Here is a 16735-nt window from a genome sequence, read left to right on the forward strand (position 1 = left end):
CACACTACAAAAGATGCTAGCAGCCCAAACCAAATCCATCACAGCTGAAATTCAGAGGAGCTCAGCAGAACTCAGGAAGGATATCGGAGAGATGGGTGACAGGATCGACACCTTAGAGAGACAACATGATGACCTAGCCACAGACAACTCCAACATCCTTGCATATGCTGAGAACCTTGCAGAACAAATCTCCCAACTCGAGTTAAAGCTGGCAGATGTAGAAGATAGGGCCAGAAGAAATAATATACGATTCAGAGGTATACCCGAGTCAGTCTTGCCGGGGAACTTACATGAGTTTCTCACAAACCTCTTCACTGCTTTGCTTGGCCCCCTGGAGGGGGATAGTCACAACATGGAGCGAGCTCACAGGGCCCTGAGGCCGAGATCAATGTCTTCTGACAAACCGAGAGATGTGGTGGTCTGCTTTCATAACTTCAAATTCAAAGATCGATTGATGCAGGCATCTTATGGCAAACCCAGCCTACCCGATGATTTCAAAGATATTCAACTCCTGCCTGATCTCTCATCGCATACGCTACAACAGTGCAAATTGTATGCTCCTGTCACTACACAACTTAGGAAGGCCAACATCAAATATAGATGGGGATTCCCCACTAAATTAATAGTGACAAAGGACAATCAATCTCATGTTGTCTCCTCTCCTTCGTTAGGCAGTGCACTTCTAGCTAACTGGGGACTACAACCTGCTGCTGAACCTCAGACAGCTACCCAATCCAAGCTTCGTGTCTCAGCCCCAATTTGGTCTGTTAAAGAGCAGAGACCCAAACGTCAAAAACCTAATCCACCTGACCACATCCCGAGGCCTCAAGCCTCACCTACCTGATACCCCACTGGACTCATGCTCATATGCTAATCAGTTTTTGCTAACACTTATTATCTATATACAAATGTTTGTGTTAACTTGTTCAGAACAATGCAGGTTGGCTGGCCTCTGGTTAGACCGCCAGATTTGAAATTGACCAGCGCCCACATGGAAAATTTCCATGCATGTTGTGGCGGTCCGGGCAGACGACTAGCCTCCCTGCATTCTCTTGGAGAGCGGGGCTATATGTTCAATAGCCCATTTTGTTGATTTGGTTTAGCTCCCCCCCCAGACTTTGGAACCCACGCTTGGGTCCCACTTAGGTGGACTATTTCCACCAGTCCCCTTTCTCTTACTTTCCCTTTCATACTCCTTATCTCCTTTACCGATTTCCCCATCTACCCTATCCTTACGAGCTTTAGAGTGCACAAATGGCACCCCTCAGGTTTCTAACACTGAATGTTAGGGGTCTAAACACTGTTGGTAAACGCAGTTTACTAGTTAGAACACTAAAATTTCATAAGGCGGATGTCGCCTTTCTTCAGGAAACGCACCTTTTAGGAGATGTCTCCCCTGGCCCGTCATTTCGGGATTATCCCGTAGTAAAAACAGCCTCTTACTCTAAGAAAGCCAGAGGTGTCGCTATCCTCATTAACAAAGGAGTGGCCTTCGAACCGATTTTTGAATTCAGAGATCCACAAGCAAGATTCCTTATCCTGATATGCAACCTAGACCATGTCACTTACACCTTAGTATCTGTATATTTACCTAATACCCTCCAGCCCAGATATCTGAAGAAAATCTTGCATAAAGTTGACCTAGTGAGACAGGGCAGAGTGATAGTGGCGGGTGACATGAACATGGTGTGGGATGGTGGCCTTGAAAGACAAACAAAACCATCTAAAAAAAGGCCCTCTTGCCCAGAGACTGTTAGTCGCAGATTCCGAGAGCTCATGTCACAATTTAATTTCTTTGATGTTTGGAGATCTCTACATCCTCGGGACAGAGATTATACTCACTATTCTATACCCCACTCCACACACTCTAGATTAGACTACATGTTTTGTCACCCAGACTCCTTAGACATTATTTCTCGCACAATGATCTGTGCGTGCCCATGGTCAGATCATGACATGGTTTTAATGGACATAGAGTCACAGAACACCATTAGGTCCAGACCCAACTGGAGACTACCCCACACCCTTCTCTCCGACATCCCCCTTAGAGAGGAGCTTAGGAAGGAGATAAACTTCACTCTGCGAACTAACGACACGCCCGGAATCCGGGAAGATACTCTGTGGGGAGCCTTTAAGGCCACCACTAGAGGCTTCTTTATTCAAAAACAAGCCCATTTGAGGAAACAGGCAGGCCTTTCTATGTCTCAAGCCCATCATAAACTCCGGGATCTTGAATCCCAGAGGCATACAGCAGATAACATACAAATCATGGAGGAGATCAGAAATGTAAGGAGACATATATGCAAGCTAGAATACACCAAAACCCAAAATAATTTGCTCAAACTGAAACAGCTTTTCTACACTAAAGGTAATAAAGCTGACACAATCTTAGCGAATAAATTAAGACACCGCACTAGTAACTCTCGCATTCATGAAATCAAACAAGACGCTCAATCCTACAAACTTCCGTCACAGATAGGCCAGCAGTTTAACAAGTATTACTCAACACTATATAACATCCAAAAGGATACCTCACTCCACCCAGCCCCACCAGAGGCTATAGGCCCTTTCCTACGCTCCCTTGGATTACCCACACTAGATGAAGCTTCCACTGATAGCTTAGATGGCCCGGTCACGTCCCAAGAGATTAAATTCGTTATTAAAAATCTAAAGCCCCTGAAAGCCCCTGGACCAGACGGCTTTACCGCAATATTCTATAAAACATACCTCCGGGAGATTGTCCCCATCCTGACCAGGTTCTTCAACCTGGCTAGAGACGAAGGACAATTTAAAAAAGAGTTCCTAGAGGCCTCCATCACCACAATTCTCAAACCCAACAAAGACCCAACACTCTGCACTAGCTATAGGCCCATATCTCTGATTAATACCGATGTTAAAATATATGCAAAAATCTTCGCGAATAGACTCGCAAGACTCCTCCCCTCACTCATTAACCCTGACCAGGTTGGCTTCATCCCTGGAAGAGAAGGTCCCGACAATACGAGAAGGATCCTTAATATCCTTCTGGAAGCCAAAAGACTCAACAAACCAATCGCAGTGCTTTCTCTCGATGCTGAGAAAGCATTTGACCGGGTCAGATGGGACTTCCTATGGGAAGTTCTAAAGATCTTTCGTTTCCCGACCTCCATCATTCAAGCAATACAAGCTTTGTACGCGGCCCCTACGGCCTCAGTTAAGGGCCTAGGATTCCATTCCTCCCCCTTTCCTATTTCAAATGGCACCCGGCAAGGTTGCCCTTTATCGCCCATCCTATTTGCGCTGGTCATTGAACCGCTCGCTGCTGCCATTAGAGCTGACAAAGAGATATCTGGAGTTATCTTACACGGAACGGTCCACAAAGTGGCTCTGTTCGCAGATGACACCACCATACTCTCCGCAAACCCCCTCAGTGAGATTCCTAAACTTTTATCTACACTGGATGCATTCAGTAGCCTATCCTTTTATAGGCTAAATCAATCTAAAACCGTACTTTACACTCAAGGTTTCCCGGAATCTGTCACTAATTCGCTAAGAGACACATACAAATTTGTTATCAACAATACGTATGTCTCCCACTTAGGAGTTAAACTCTCCAACTCCATCCCCAACCTCATCTTAAATAATTATAAGCCCCTTTTAACCGAATTGCACACTCTGTCCAATAAATGGAATTTCCGCTCCATATCTTGGCTAGGTCGGATAACAGCCCTTAAAATGAGCTTTCTTCCAAAATTAACATACATCATGCGCTGCCTCCCTATTAGAGTACCCAGAGCCCTGCTCACTCAGTTTCAGGGCGCATGTACCAAGTATATATGGCAAAACAAACCTCCGCGGGTAGCTCACAGACTCCTACAATACCCCAGAATGCATGGAGGAGTGGCCTCCCCGTCCATACTTAGATACTATGAGGCCGCCATGCTCACGCACATTTCCCAATGGGGTATAAAAGATTCTGATAGCAAATGGAGGTCAATCGAACAGGCCTCCCTACCCTTCGATCTTACCCTGAGGGACCTGATCTGGACCCCTCCACACTGCCGAAAAACCTTAGGCATTGAGAATCAGGTGGTCCGAGAATGCCTAGCCTCCTGGGAACTCCTGAGACATTATTCCCAGGTGGCCCCCCACCCATCCCCTATCACTTCATTAACTAGCCTATTATCTGGCCTCCCAGACTCCCATTCCTCAACGTGGCTGAGACTTGGTGTTGCGAAGGTGGCTGACCTATGGTCCTCATCTTCCCAAGATTCGTTTATATCCTTTTCCCACATTGGCGGTTCAGAACCCCCCCCGCGCTATATGCGCTTCGAATATACAAGAGTCCTCAGCTTTCTGACTAGCTGGGGCTTTAAATCATCTCTCTCTAGACCACTAACCATCTGGGAAGCCAGATGGCAACAGGGATTGAGACTGGGTAAGCCTCTATCTTTCCACTATTCCATTATGGAAGGCGCATCTCCTACAGACAAAGCTACCCATGTCACTAAATGGGAACGAAAACTCGAGTTCTGTGCCCCCACCAAAGAGTGGCACCGTACATTACTCCTCACAAACAAAACTCTCCACTGTGTCACTATGCATGAGAACTATATCAAACTCCTCACACAATGGTACTTTGTGCCTGCTAGGCTAGCCACAATTTTCCCTGGTTCATCTCCTGTCTGTTGGAGAGATTGCGGTAGAGTAGGAGACATGACACATATTTGGTGGACTTGCTCCAAATTGAGGCCCACTTGGAATAAGTGTTTCTCAACTCTTAGGACTATGGGCATCTCCCTTCCCAATACACCAGAAGTCGCCTTACTACACATAGGTACCTGCAAGCTCCCTAGACACTATGCTTCCCTGAGCATATATTTATTTTCAGCTATCAAACTTAATATAGCTAAAGCTTGGAAAAGAACTAGCCCCCCATCCTGGTCTGACATCACCCAAACCATGGCCTACATTTACGCCATGGAAAAACCTATCTATTATTCCAGGGGTCAAGTTGACCTCTTCGAACTGATTTGGGCAGAATGGAAAGATAGATTTGACACGACTTGGCTCCCTAGCTTTAAGACTTAGCTTATTAAACCCTCACTCAATAATGTCGGTACATCATCCCACACCTATCTAGGTCTATTTGGTGATCATGACAGGTCTGTTCCCATGGCCTTAGACCCTATCCTTCCCCCTCTCCCTCCCCTCTCTCATGGATGAATCCCCACCCCCCCCCCCTCTCCTCTTTTAAGGATGATCCCCCCCCCCCCCTTTTTTTCTTTCTCTCTCTTCTTCTTTCCTTTTCCCATTCTCCCTCTCTTCAGTTACTTCTGACATAAGTGAACAATTTTGTCATACCCTTACCTCAGGTACTGAGGTTACAGATGTTTAGTTAATCTATTAATGTATACACTGTGTTTATCTTATGTATCCATTTCTTTTGTCATTATTACTGAAATAGTGCGCTTTGGTCGTACTAATGTTGTACTTCTTTATCTCATATGAAAAATCTAATAAAAATTACTTTAAAAAAAAAAAAAAAAAAGTTTGGGAGGGTGCGAGCATTGCTTGTTAGAGTTTCTTGATTTTTAAAATAAAATAGTTTTTAACTGAACCAAGGTGACGAAATTAACATTCAGTAGACATCACTGAAGCATCAATAACCAGTGTAACAAGACTATAAGGTTGAGATTGTGTACGTAAATGTGTTCTGTATATATATATATACTGTGCATATATAGATATATCTGGTAAGAAAAGGTTTATTCATCTATGCAGCACATTAGCATGAAGATTTTAAAATACATGTTCCACCACACCAAAAACATTAAATGTTTCTGTTTTACACTATAACCAAGTGTTCCGTATATATATATATATATATATATATATATATATATATATATATATATATATATATATATATATATACATACATACATACATACATACGTACACAAAGTGGATATAAAAAGTCTACACACCCCTGTTAAAGTGTCAAGGTTTCTGTGATGTAAAAAAAAAAAAAAAAAAATAAATAATTTCAGAACTTTTTCCACCTTTAATGTGACCTATAAACTACACAACTCAATTGAAAAACAAACTGAAATCTTTAAGGTGGAGGGAAGTAAAAAAAAAAAACTAAAATAATGTGGTTGCATAAGTGTGCATATAACTGGGGATGTAGCTGTGTTCAGAATTAAGCAATCACATTCAAACCATGTTAACCCCTTAAGGACCAGTGACGTACCCTGTATGTCGCTGGCCTTTTTTTGGGACTTGATTGTTTTATAGCACGGTCTTGCCACCAGCGTTGAGACTGCTCTATTCCACTAAGCCTGCTGGAGGGAGGGAATTAATAGTGTATTCTTGCTAGACTTGTGCTATTATGTCCTGAAAAAACCCTTAACGACCAGTGACATACAGGGTACATTGTGGTCATTAAGGGGTTATATAAGAGTCATCACACACCTGCCATAATTTAAAGTGCCTCTGATTAACCCTGAATAAAGTTCAGCTGTTCTAGTAGGTCTTTCCTGACATTTTCTTAGTCGCGTCCTACACAAAAGCCATGGTCCGCAGAGAGCTTCTAAAGCATCAAAGGGATCTCATTGTTAAAAAGTATCAGTCAGGAGAAGGATACAAAAGAATTTCCAAGGCATTAGATATACCATGGAACAAAGTTAAGACAGTCATCATCAAGTGGAGAACATATGGCACAACAGTTACATTACCATGAACTGGATGTCCCTCCAAAATTGATGAAAAGATGAGAAGAAAACTGGTCTGGGAGGCCTACAGCAACATTAAAGGAGCTGCAGGAATATCTGGCAAGTACTGGCTGTGTAGTACATGTGACAACAATCTCCCGTATTCTTCATATGTTTGGGCTTTGGGGTAGACGGCAAGACGGAAGCCTTTTCTTACGAAGAAAAACATCCAAGCCCAGCTAAATTGAGCAAAAACACATCTGAAGTCTCCAAAAAGCATGTGAGAAAAGGTATTATGGTCTGATGAAACCAAGGTTGAACTTTTTGGCAATAATTCCAAAAGATATGTTTGGCGCAAAAACAACAATGCACATCACGAAAAGAACACCATACCCACAGTGAAGCATGGTGGTGGCAGCATCATGCTTTGGGGCTGTTTTTCTTCAGCTGGAACTGGGGCCTTATTCAAGGTAGAGGGAATTATGAACAGGTCCAAATACCAGTTAATATTGGCACAAAACCTTCAGGCTTCTGCTAGAAAGCTGAACATGAAGAGGAACTTCATCTTTCAGCATGACAACGACCCAAAGCATACATCCAAATCAACAAAGGAATGGCTTCACCAGAAGAAGATTAAAGTTTTGGAATTGCCCAGCCAGAGTCCAGACCTGAATCCAATCGAAAATCTGTGGGGTGATCTGAAGAGGGCTACGCACAGGTGATGCCCTCGCAATCTGACAGATTTGGAGTGCTTTTGCAAAGAAGAGTGGGCAAATATTGCCAAGTCAAAATGTGCCATACTGATAGACTCATACCCAAAAAGACTGAGTGCTGTAATAAAATCAAAAGTTGCTTCAACAAAGTATTAGTTTACTTGCACACTTATGCAACCATATTATTTTTACTTCCCTTCACCTAAAAGATTTCAGTTTGTTTTTTTAATTGAGTTGCATAGTTTATAGGTCACATTAAAGGTGGAAAAAGTTCTGAAATGATTTTATTACAAGACCAGAGACTTCATATTTGCTTTACTTTCCTTTACTACTAGTGTGCAGCATTTTAAAGAACAATAAGACACATTACATAAATAAAGAGAAAAAAGAACCAAAGTAATTAGCCCATGAAAAGGTTATTGTAGATAACAGTGTAATAATGGACAAATCTGATTTATCTTTGTCTCATTTTTTTACATCACAGAAACCTGCATTTTAACAGGGGTGTGTAGACTTTTTATATCCACTGTGTGTGTGTGATATATATATATATATATATATATATATATAGTAAGAAAAAGTTTATTCAACTATGCAGCACATTAGCATGAAGGTTTTAAAATACATGTCCCACCACACCAAAAACATTAAATGTTTCTGTTTTACACTATAACCAAGGGTACATTTATGGCTATTCAGAGCAGATTTGCATGAGCGAGCCTGCAGTGATATTTAAAGGGACAGTCTACACTTTAGTCGGGTTAACTTAGATTAAGCTGCAAATGCCTCCTGAACCTTTTCTATATCATGCAGCAGGAACAGTAAAAAAAAAAAAGTTATTTTAAAATGAATATTGTTTCTGACCACTTTGAAATGGCTTCCAAGCTCGGCCCACTGATGACATCACAATCTGGGCTGCGTATAGCATCCAATTACAAAAGGCTCACTAGTTGGATTCAACAGACTGTCAAAACTATCCAGTAGACTGCCTAGATGTAGCCCAGATTGTGATGCCATTAGTGGGCGTAGCTTGACAACCATTTCAAAGTGGTCAGAAACAATATTCATTTAAAAAAAATGTTTTACTGTTTCTGCTGCTTGATTTAGAAAGGGGTATAGGAGGTTATTTGCAGCTTAATCTAAAGGTAAGTCTTTAAGATGACTAAGGTGTAGACTGTCCCTTTAAGAAGCAGAAACTGCTTCTTTTGCCTCTCCGCAGCCTCAGAGGTGGCAAGATCAATCACCCTGACAAACACTCAATAGGGGGAGATGACATGCCCTGCTCTTGTGCAATTGGTTACACAGGAGAAGGGGGCAGCATTACACAAGAAACCTCTTGTGCAATGTTAAATTTCACCATGAGATGCAGCATCACAAGTGGCGATTGCAGGTGGACAGCTTCACTACTTGCGATTTTTCCCTATGTGTATATTTCCTTGGCAGCTTGATCATGAAATAGGTATACATTAGGGAAGGGGTCGACACATCTGTTTAAAATTCAGGAGCCAGTAAGAATATTTAAAAACCAGACATAAGTTTAGTAGCCAGACAGTAGTATTTGTATATAGATATATGGAGAAAAACCCAAAAAGTTAGGAGCCAGGGGTAAAATTCTAGGAGCCCTGGCTCCTAAGTTTGTCGAGCCCTGCACTAGAGGTGTGCATATGGTTACATACTAACAGGAGTCTCTTCTACATCTTTCAGACACTTTTGTTGGGGGGCTGCTACGGGCAAAAAAAAAAGAGAAATTACGGGAAGAACATAAAAATTAAAAGTAGGTACTAGAACTCCTGGATAATTGTCTCAAATTCAGCTGTTATTGCTGATAGCTGGTACACGTGCTTTTATAATGCTAGCTAGAAACAAGTTAAATACCAAAATAAATCCCCAAACCATTCTAAAATCTTGCTTTAGGTACATCACTTAGTTTCTAGTAAAATTAATAAATAGCTCTTAAAAGGTATAGGAAAGTCAAAATTAAACTTCCATGATTCAGATGGAGCATGCAATTTTAAGACACTTTTAAATGTACTTCTATTTTCAAATGTGCCTTGTTCTCTTAGTATCCCTTGTTGAAAAAGAATACGCACATATCCTACACTAAACTTGGAGCTAGATGCTGATTGGTGCCTGCACACATTTGTCTCTTGTGATTGGCTAACTAGATGTGTTCAGCTAACTGCCAGTAGTGCAATGCTGTTCCTTCAGCAAAGGATAACAGGAGACTGTGACAAATTAGATAATAGAAAAAATTGGAAGGTTGGTTAAAATTGTATGTTCTATCCAAATCATAAATAAAAATTTTAGGGGTTTCCTATCCCTTTAAGATTTTGACAAATCTTGGTCCAACAAAAAATCCTGTATAAACTTAATTGCTTTTGGAGCACATCATCTAACTTCATTTGATACTGCTTTGTATAGGAGTCAATGTTGTAAGATTGTCCCCAACAAAGTAGATAACATTCAAGAGGATTTTCAAGGTATATGTCCCTGGACTGCAAAACAATACAAATTTTGCTAACAAAACAGCAATATGAAATGTTTTTAAAGCATCTATTTATGCAAAGCTTTTGCAATGAAGTGCTTAATTACTGATATATAATTAATTTGCATATGTAACATTACTTTGGAAGCCAATAGGTCCAACATCTACGCATAACTAATATGAACAGAAAATTGGGAAACACTATGGTCCATACACTGCCATAATCCTACAGAATCAAAAGGATTCAAATGATTAACTAATAAAGTAGCAGGTAGGTAGGAAACATTAGAGAAATCTACTGTGCTACTTGTATCACAAGATAAAATATTATCTGACATAACCAAAGGAACTTGTTTATCATCATGTAGAATTCCTGCAGGAGAAGAAACTAAATCAATACTGCATAGGAGACAGAAGTTCTTTCCTGTATGGGGTACGCCATACTATTCACATTATTTATAAATGATCTGCCTAATGTCTGCAAATCCGCAACTGTACACATGTACGCAGATGACACGGTAATCTATGCAAACAATTCCGATCTGCTGCAGATTGAAGCAGTGCTCCAAGACCAGTTCACAGAGGTGGAAAAGTGGATCTTAAAAAACAAAATCTTCCTAAACACTGACAAAACTGTCACAATGATCTTTGGAACGAGACCTAAATTACACAAATTACAAAATTCCCATCTTCGCATCAAAACAAAATCCAATTGCACGCTGACCGCAGTCCACTCTTTCAAATACTTAGGTATGTTGTTAGACCCTTATCTATCTTTTGGCCTCCACATAGAAAAACCTGCATCTAAACTTTATCCAAAACTAGGTGCCCTGTACAGAAACAAATCCTGCCTCAGCCCTACAGTAAAGGAAAGGATTGTACAGCAAATGCTGATGCCTATCATGGATTATGGGGACATAGTATATGCACCTGCACCGCAAACTCACCTTAATAAACTAAATACGTTATATAACTCGTTCTGCCGCTTTGTGCTACAATGTAACTACAGGACCCACCATTGTGACATGCTAAAAGAACTAAACTGGCTGTCGCTGGAATCCAGACGCACCCTCCATCTTTCCTGCCTTGTCTTTAAGAGCCTTTCTGAGAAGCTCCCACCCTACCTGAGCAGAATGCTCTCCCCGGCTGTTCCCACCTCCTATAACCTCCGATCCAGTACCAGCACATTATTTAGTCTGCCTCAATACAAAAAGAAAGCAGCTCGATCCTCCTTTTCCTACAGAGCGCCACAATTATGGAAACACCTCCCTCACACTTTAAAAACTTCCCCAAGCCTAAAATCCTTTAAGAGATCCCTCTCTACATATCTCAAAACAGAATGCACCTGTTATGGTTGATTATATATTTCTTAACAGTTCTATGTTAAATGTTTGCATTTATTGTGTATTATTATTGTTTCTGTATTTTATTGTACCCTATTGTATCAATGCAATGTTTTGTGGTCCCAGGACATACTTGAAAACGAGAGAAATCTCAATGTATCCTTCCTGGTAAAATACCATCAAATAACTCATAGTTTATGCAATCGTATTACTATGATGGGAAAATAAAAATGCTTTGTTGAAAAGCAGGAAGGTAAGCTCAGGAGTGTGCACGTGTCTGCAGCACTATACGGCAGCAGTTTTACAACAATGTAATACATTAACAAGAGCACTAGAATAGATGGCAGCAGTTTTTTAATACATTAACAAGAGCACTAGATGGCAGCAGTTTTACAACAATGTAATACATTAACAAGAGCACTAGATGGCAGCACTATTTCCTGTAATGTAGTCCTCCAGATGTGTAATCTACCTATCTAGATATCTCTTCAACAAACAAGAACATGAGAACGAAGCAAATTTGAAAATAGAAGTTAATTGGAAACCTCTGAGGAAGCGTTTTTTGTGAAACGTACGTCAGGGGTCCTCTGGGATAAGCTCTGTCCTTCCCCTTTTTTTAACTTGCTCACCTTTGTTGGTCTGGTATAATGCAGCTTTAATAATTGGTAAAAATTAAACTTAATCTAGCCCTCGGATTGTAAGGGCTTAGCCTATATCTATAATTTTTGCTGCCAGATACCTTTGATACTGATTTCAGACTAATTTAAAAATCACAGCTCAACTTAGGTGTAGTGTTTTTAATTCTTAGCTCTTGCTAAATGTATGTGTGGTTAAAATTTTGACTTTAATAAACTTTAGTGTATGAATGGAGAAAAATATTTTTTCTAACTAAAAACTATCTAGCTCTGATTTTGCGAGGGCATTGGTGGAATTTTCCTCACAGATTTAAGTTACCTATTTTTACTTGTAAGTCTATTTACAATTACTTGTTAGTTGTATCTTGCCCTTAACTTTAAATCTGTGGCAGGAGGTATCAGTGGTTAGGAGATTATAAAACTCAAATCGGGCCATTTGCCCTTAACCACTGAATCTCTTGTGTATAATATACTCTGCCCCACCCCCACCTTCTCTCACTTTAAACAGTTGAGAGATCTCAGGTATGTTAGCTATGGGATTTATTCTCTACAAATTTATGTAAAGCCACAAAATATGATTAAAAAAGAATTGTGACAAATGTAAATGACCAGAAGGTTCTGCGAGTTCTTAATACATTTGTGTCAGTATATGGAAATAAATTCCAAGGCTCTTTAATACTCACTATGAAATGTTCAGCTTGAGTCACCAGCTACAGATAATAAATCAAGCACAATCGGGTGATGATGCAATAAACAGAAAACATATCAGACCACTGAGATCTCAACACCTAGAAGATGTATGCGTACACCAAATTAAAGCGGCAAAACATCACTTTTTTTCCTTCAAAGCTTTATATGCAGATTGTATTTGTTTTTCTGCTAATATAAAGCCTGGTTAAATAATGTGCAACTGGTCCCACTGCCCCTTTTCTCATGCCTCACCAATCAGGGCTGGCATATAGATGTAGGAGAATGATGTACTATAGGAGAGCACAGGCACATGTGAGTCCAGTACATCATTTTGGTGAGATCAGTCACAACATCACTAGCTTTAACTGTATACAGAGAGGGAAGCGCTCAACCAGGAACAAACCGTTGCTAAGTAGCTTGTTCTTTGGTGGGCTTTCACCTGGGAGATGCCTCTTTTAGCCCAATTGTGCCTTTCACAGAGGAGAACTGCCCTGAAGTATACCAGTCTGATTGTGCTAAAAAGAACTTGGTCACCACGCAACACAAGACTTTACTTCTATTATCACATTGTCTTTGTTTTCTTGGTATCTTTTGTTGAAAAGCAGGGACTTATTCTTAGGAGCTGGCCCATTTCTGGAGCAGTTTTGCAAGAGTACTAGAGGGCAGCACTATTTCCAGCCATGTAGTGCTCCAGATGCCTACCTAGGTATCTCTTCAACACAGAATATCATGGGAACCAAGCAAATTTGATAATAGAAGTAAATTGGAATTCTTTATTTTAATTATTTTTTAATGGTATGTTCTGTCTTAATCAAAAAAGAAATGGTTTGGGTTTCATATCCCTTTATATTATGGAACACTATTTTAAAAAAATGGAGATTCACTACAGTGTGAGAGAGATCTCCCAAACCTTTGGAAACTGTCTCTATTGCATATCACGGGAATGAGGGGATTTCCTCACTTAGGTTTCTGCATTCTTGGTGAAAGTAGAACAATGTACAAAAATGACGTTTACCAATTATATTTGATCTATATTGATCTGATGAGCAGAATGAATCACCAGCTGCTAATGCAGACAATGGGAGTTTACCTGGAATACAGCTAGCACAGTACAGTGAGAGAGAACAAGCCCAATCAGATATCCGCATATGATACCCATAACCCTTCCTAATGTCCTGGGTCCCTCTCACTAGTACAGGGGCCACTCAACGCAGATAACAAGAAGTTTATAACCTGGAAGCCCATTCCCTCCCCAACCCACTAAGTACCGGTACTCAGCACTCACCTAATATAGTCATCTCCCCGGACATGGCTGCTGAAAAGTACCGATTCACTGGTCGAGCTTGCCCTAAACACAACTAGACAGTAGCCGCTTCCTGTATATGATGCTATGTGATGACTGTATCTTCCACTCCAGCTAACCAGCCAGTGCGCAAGTGCTACAAGCACCGCGAAGCATTCTGGGACTTGTAGTTGTAAGGGTCAAAATCGGACTTTTAATTCAACAAGTATATCATATATGACGGTTTATACCAGACTGTGTTATATCGATTTATATGTTTGATGTTTTATAATTGTTTATGGTAAAGAGCATTTAACTGTATATAACTGTGATTACTGCACCTCAATTTAGATTTACATGTAAAAATGTGTTTATGCTAATAAAAAATGGTAACAGTTTAGAGCACGTATGTAAATTGCCATGGCCATATTTGCAGAGCTCAAAAGCGAATACAAGAAGTTTGCTTCCCAGCAGGGCCGCCATCAGGGGGTGACAGGGGTGACTCCTGTCAGGGGCCCAATGGGCCAGGGGGGCCCCATGAGGCAAGAACTAAAAAAAAAAAAAAAAAAAATTTTTTTTTTTTTTTTTTTTTTTTACATTTTGGCAGCCACCAGTGGGTACTACAGCAGAGTGCTAATTGAGCATGGGAATTGTTATTACAAGGAGCAAAGTATTAGCATTTGAGAGGATTTCTGAGTGTGCACTAAACCACTATGCACATACACATTGTCTGTTCCTTTTTAGGACATTTTGGCCGTACTACTGATTATTCACATCTTTCTACAGACTTTGAGACTAACAAGACCTTTCTGGAAGTCACCAATCCACCATTTAACCTTTAAATTATTGTTTAGGCAGTTCAGGGCCCTTCCTTTCAGCCACTGCATGCTGTTGTCATCATTTAGTTGGCATCTTCCTTTGCAAAAAATATAATCAGAACTCCATATTTTGTTTTCTAAATCTCATTTTTTTCACAAAACTGTAGTCTACCTCATTACTTGTCAGGTCAATGTAATAAAGTGCTGAGTGTCTGGGTGTTTCTTTGCATGTCTGCTAGAGTGTCTATATGTGAATCCTTATGAGTGTGTGTGTGTTTCAGTGTATGAGTGTGTCTGTGTGTGTGTGTGTGTGTGTGTGTGTGTATGTTACTACCTTTACAACAATTCCAATTTAAATAGACACTTAAGAATAAAGTGCATATACGTTTTAGTCACTTGGTCAAAAATTGTACATGTCAAAGGAGGGGGGGGGCCTGATCAATGGTTAAGTCAGGGGCCCCAAAATTTCTAGTGGCGGCCCTGCTTCCCAGTGTCTATAACCTAATAGAAAGATTTGTTCGTCACTACATTTAGCTAAATGCAGCTGCTGTGTTGTGAAGTTCCAGCAGGTGATGCCTCATCTACCGAGATCTGGATTAGGATTTAAACCTACATCAAACGCAAACATTTACTATCATGATCCAGATGCGACTTTAAACAACTTTCCATATGACTTATTTTATACAATTTGCTTCATTCTCTTGATTTCCTTTGTTGAAGACTACTGGGAGGTAGCAGAACACATCAGGTGAGCCAATGACAAGAGGCATATATGATATATGTGTAGCTATCACTCAGCAGCTAGCCCCTACTAGGTATTTCTGCTCCTGAGCCTACCTCAGGGACGTGCAGTCATAGGAGGCAGGGGAGGCACTGCTTCCCCTGCCATATGGGGCCAAAGTTTAGTTAAATTTTAATTAAGAAAAAATTGTAAAAAAAAAATAAAAAATCATTTTTTTCCACCCATGTAATGCTATGGAGAGGCATCATACAGGATTGCATCTCTTCATAGCAAAACATGGTTACATTTCTTCAATAGCAGCAGCGCCACCCACTGGTGGTAACTTAAAACTACCTGAAGCAAAAATAATGACCAATAGGAGGCATCCCTCATGATGCCTCTTAGGGAGAGAGCCAATCAGAGAAGTAAAACTCTTCTTGGCATTATTAGTTATGCAGGATGCAGGGCTGGCCCTGTCTGATGTTCACTGACTTCCTGTTACTGTGATCCAGTCTGGGACCCTCCCACTAGCACAGGCTTCACTAGAAACAAGAGGGGAGAATAAGGACTGCAGGAAGAAGTGCACAGTAAGGGATATTGTTTATAGCTTTCCTCATTCTGTTAAATCATAGTGTTAATATTAATGCTTTTATTGTGAACTGTAAGCTTTCTACTTATTAACAATGTTGACTGTTGTGACTGAGGAGTGCTGGTAATGATAATAGCTTCCCACATTTTGCTGGCAGTTTATTTTAACTTTTTATTGTGAATATTTGTTTTTAATGTGATCTGGCAATTTGCTGCTTTTTAACCAATTAACAACATTGACTGCAGAGCCTGCTTTATTACTACAGCTCTCAGTAAGTATTGTGTTGTCACTAGCTGGTGCCCTTGTGCAAAAAAGGAAAAGCTAGTGCTTTTTTATGCAGGAACCTCTCCTGGTCTGTATAATAAATGATGCTTTATTACTACAGCTCTCATTAAGTATTGTGTTGTCACTAGCTAGTGCCCTTGTGCAAAAAAGTAAATGCTAGTGCCTTTTTTATGCAGGAACCTCTTCTGGTCTGTATAATAAACAATGTACATTCCCTCCTGTAAAACAGTTAGTGCTGAGTACACTCCTATGTCACCCAAGATATAAGGTGAGATCTACTGGGTCCAGACACTTCTGAGTATCTTAGTTATGTGCACTGAAAACTAAAGAGAACAAAACTGTGCTGATTTTGTTTCTATGTATGTTGATTAGATAGACTGATTGATTTAAGGTCAGTACTTCACTCTGTCATCCTAATGTTGTTTTCCTTCAATAAATACACTTTTTTTACTGCAGTTTCCCATGCTTTTGGGTTTTCC

At 40.4% G+C, this 16735-nt stretch overlaps 1 protein-coding gene across 1 annotated transcript in view; it reads right to left on the reverse strand.

Moving 5' to 3' along the window:
- HSPA13 (heat shock protein family A (Hsp70) member 13) overlaps window positions 1-13961 on the reverse strand; it is a 39688-nt gene extending 25727 nt beyond the window's left edge. Inside the window, exon 1 of the mRNA XM_053706019.1 lies at window positions 13847-13961. Within this exon, the coding sequence (XP_053561994.1) occupies window positions 13847-13871 (25 nt within the window). The 5' untranslated portion in view covers window positions 13872-13961. The remainder of the gene's footprint in view (window positions 1-13846) is intronic.
- Between the last annotated feature and the right edge of the window lie 2774 nt (window positions 13962-16735).

Source organism: Bombina bombina, chromosome 3 (assembly GCF_027579735.1).
Source record: "Bombina bombina isolate aBomBom1 chromosome 3, aBomBom1.pri, whole genome shotgun sequence".
NCBI lineage: Eukaryota > Metazoa > Chordata > Amphibia > Anura > Bombinatoridae > Bombina > Bombina bombina.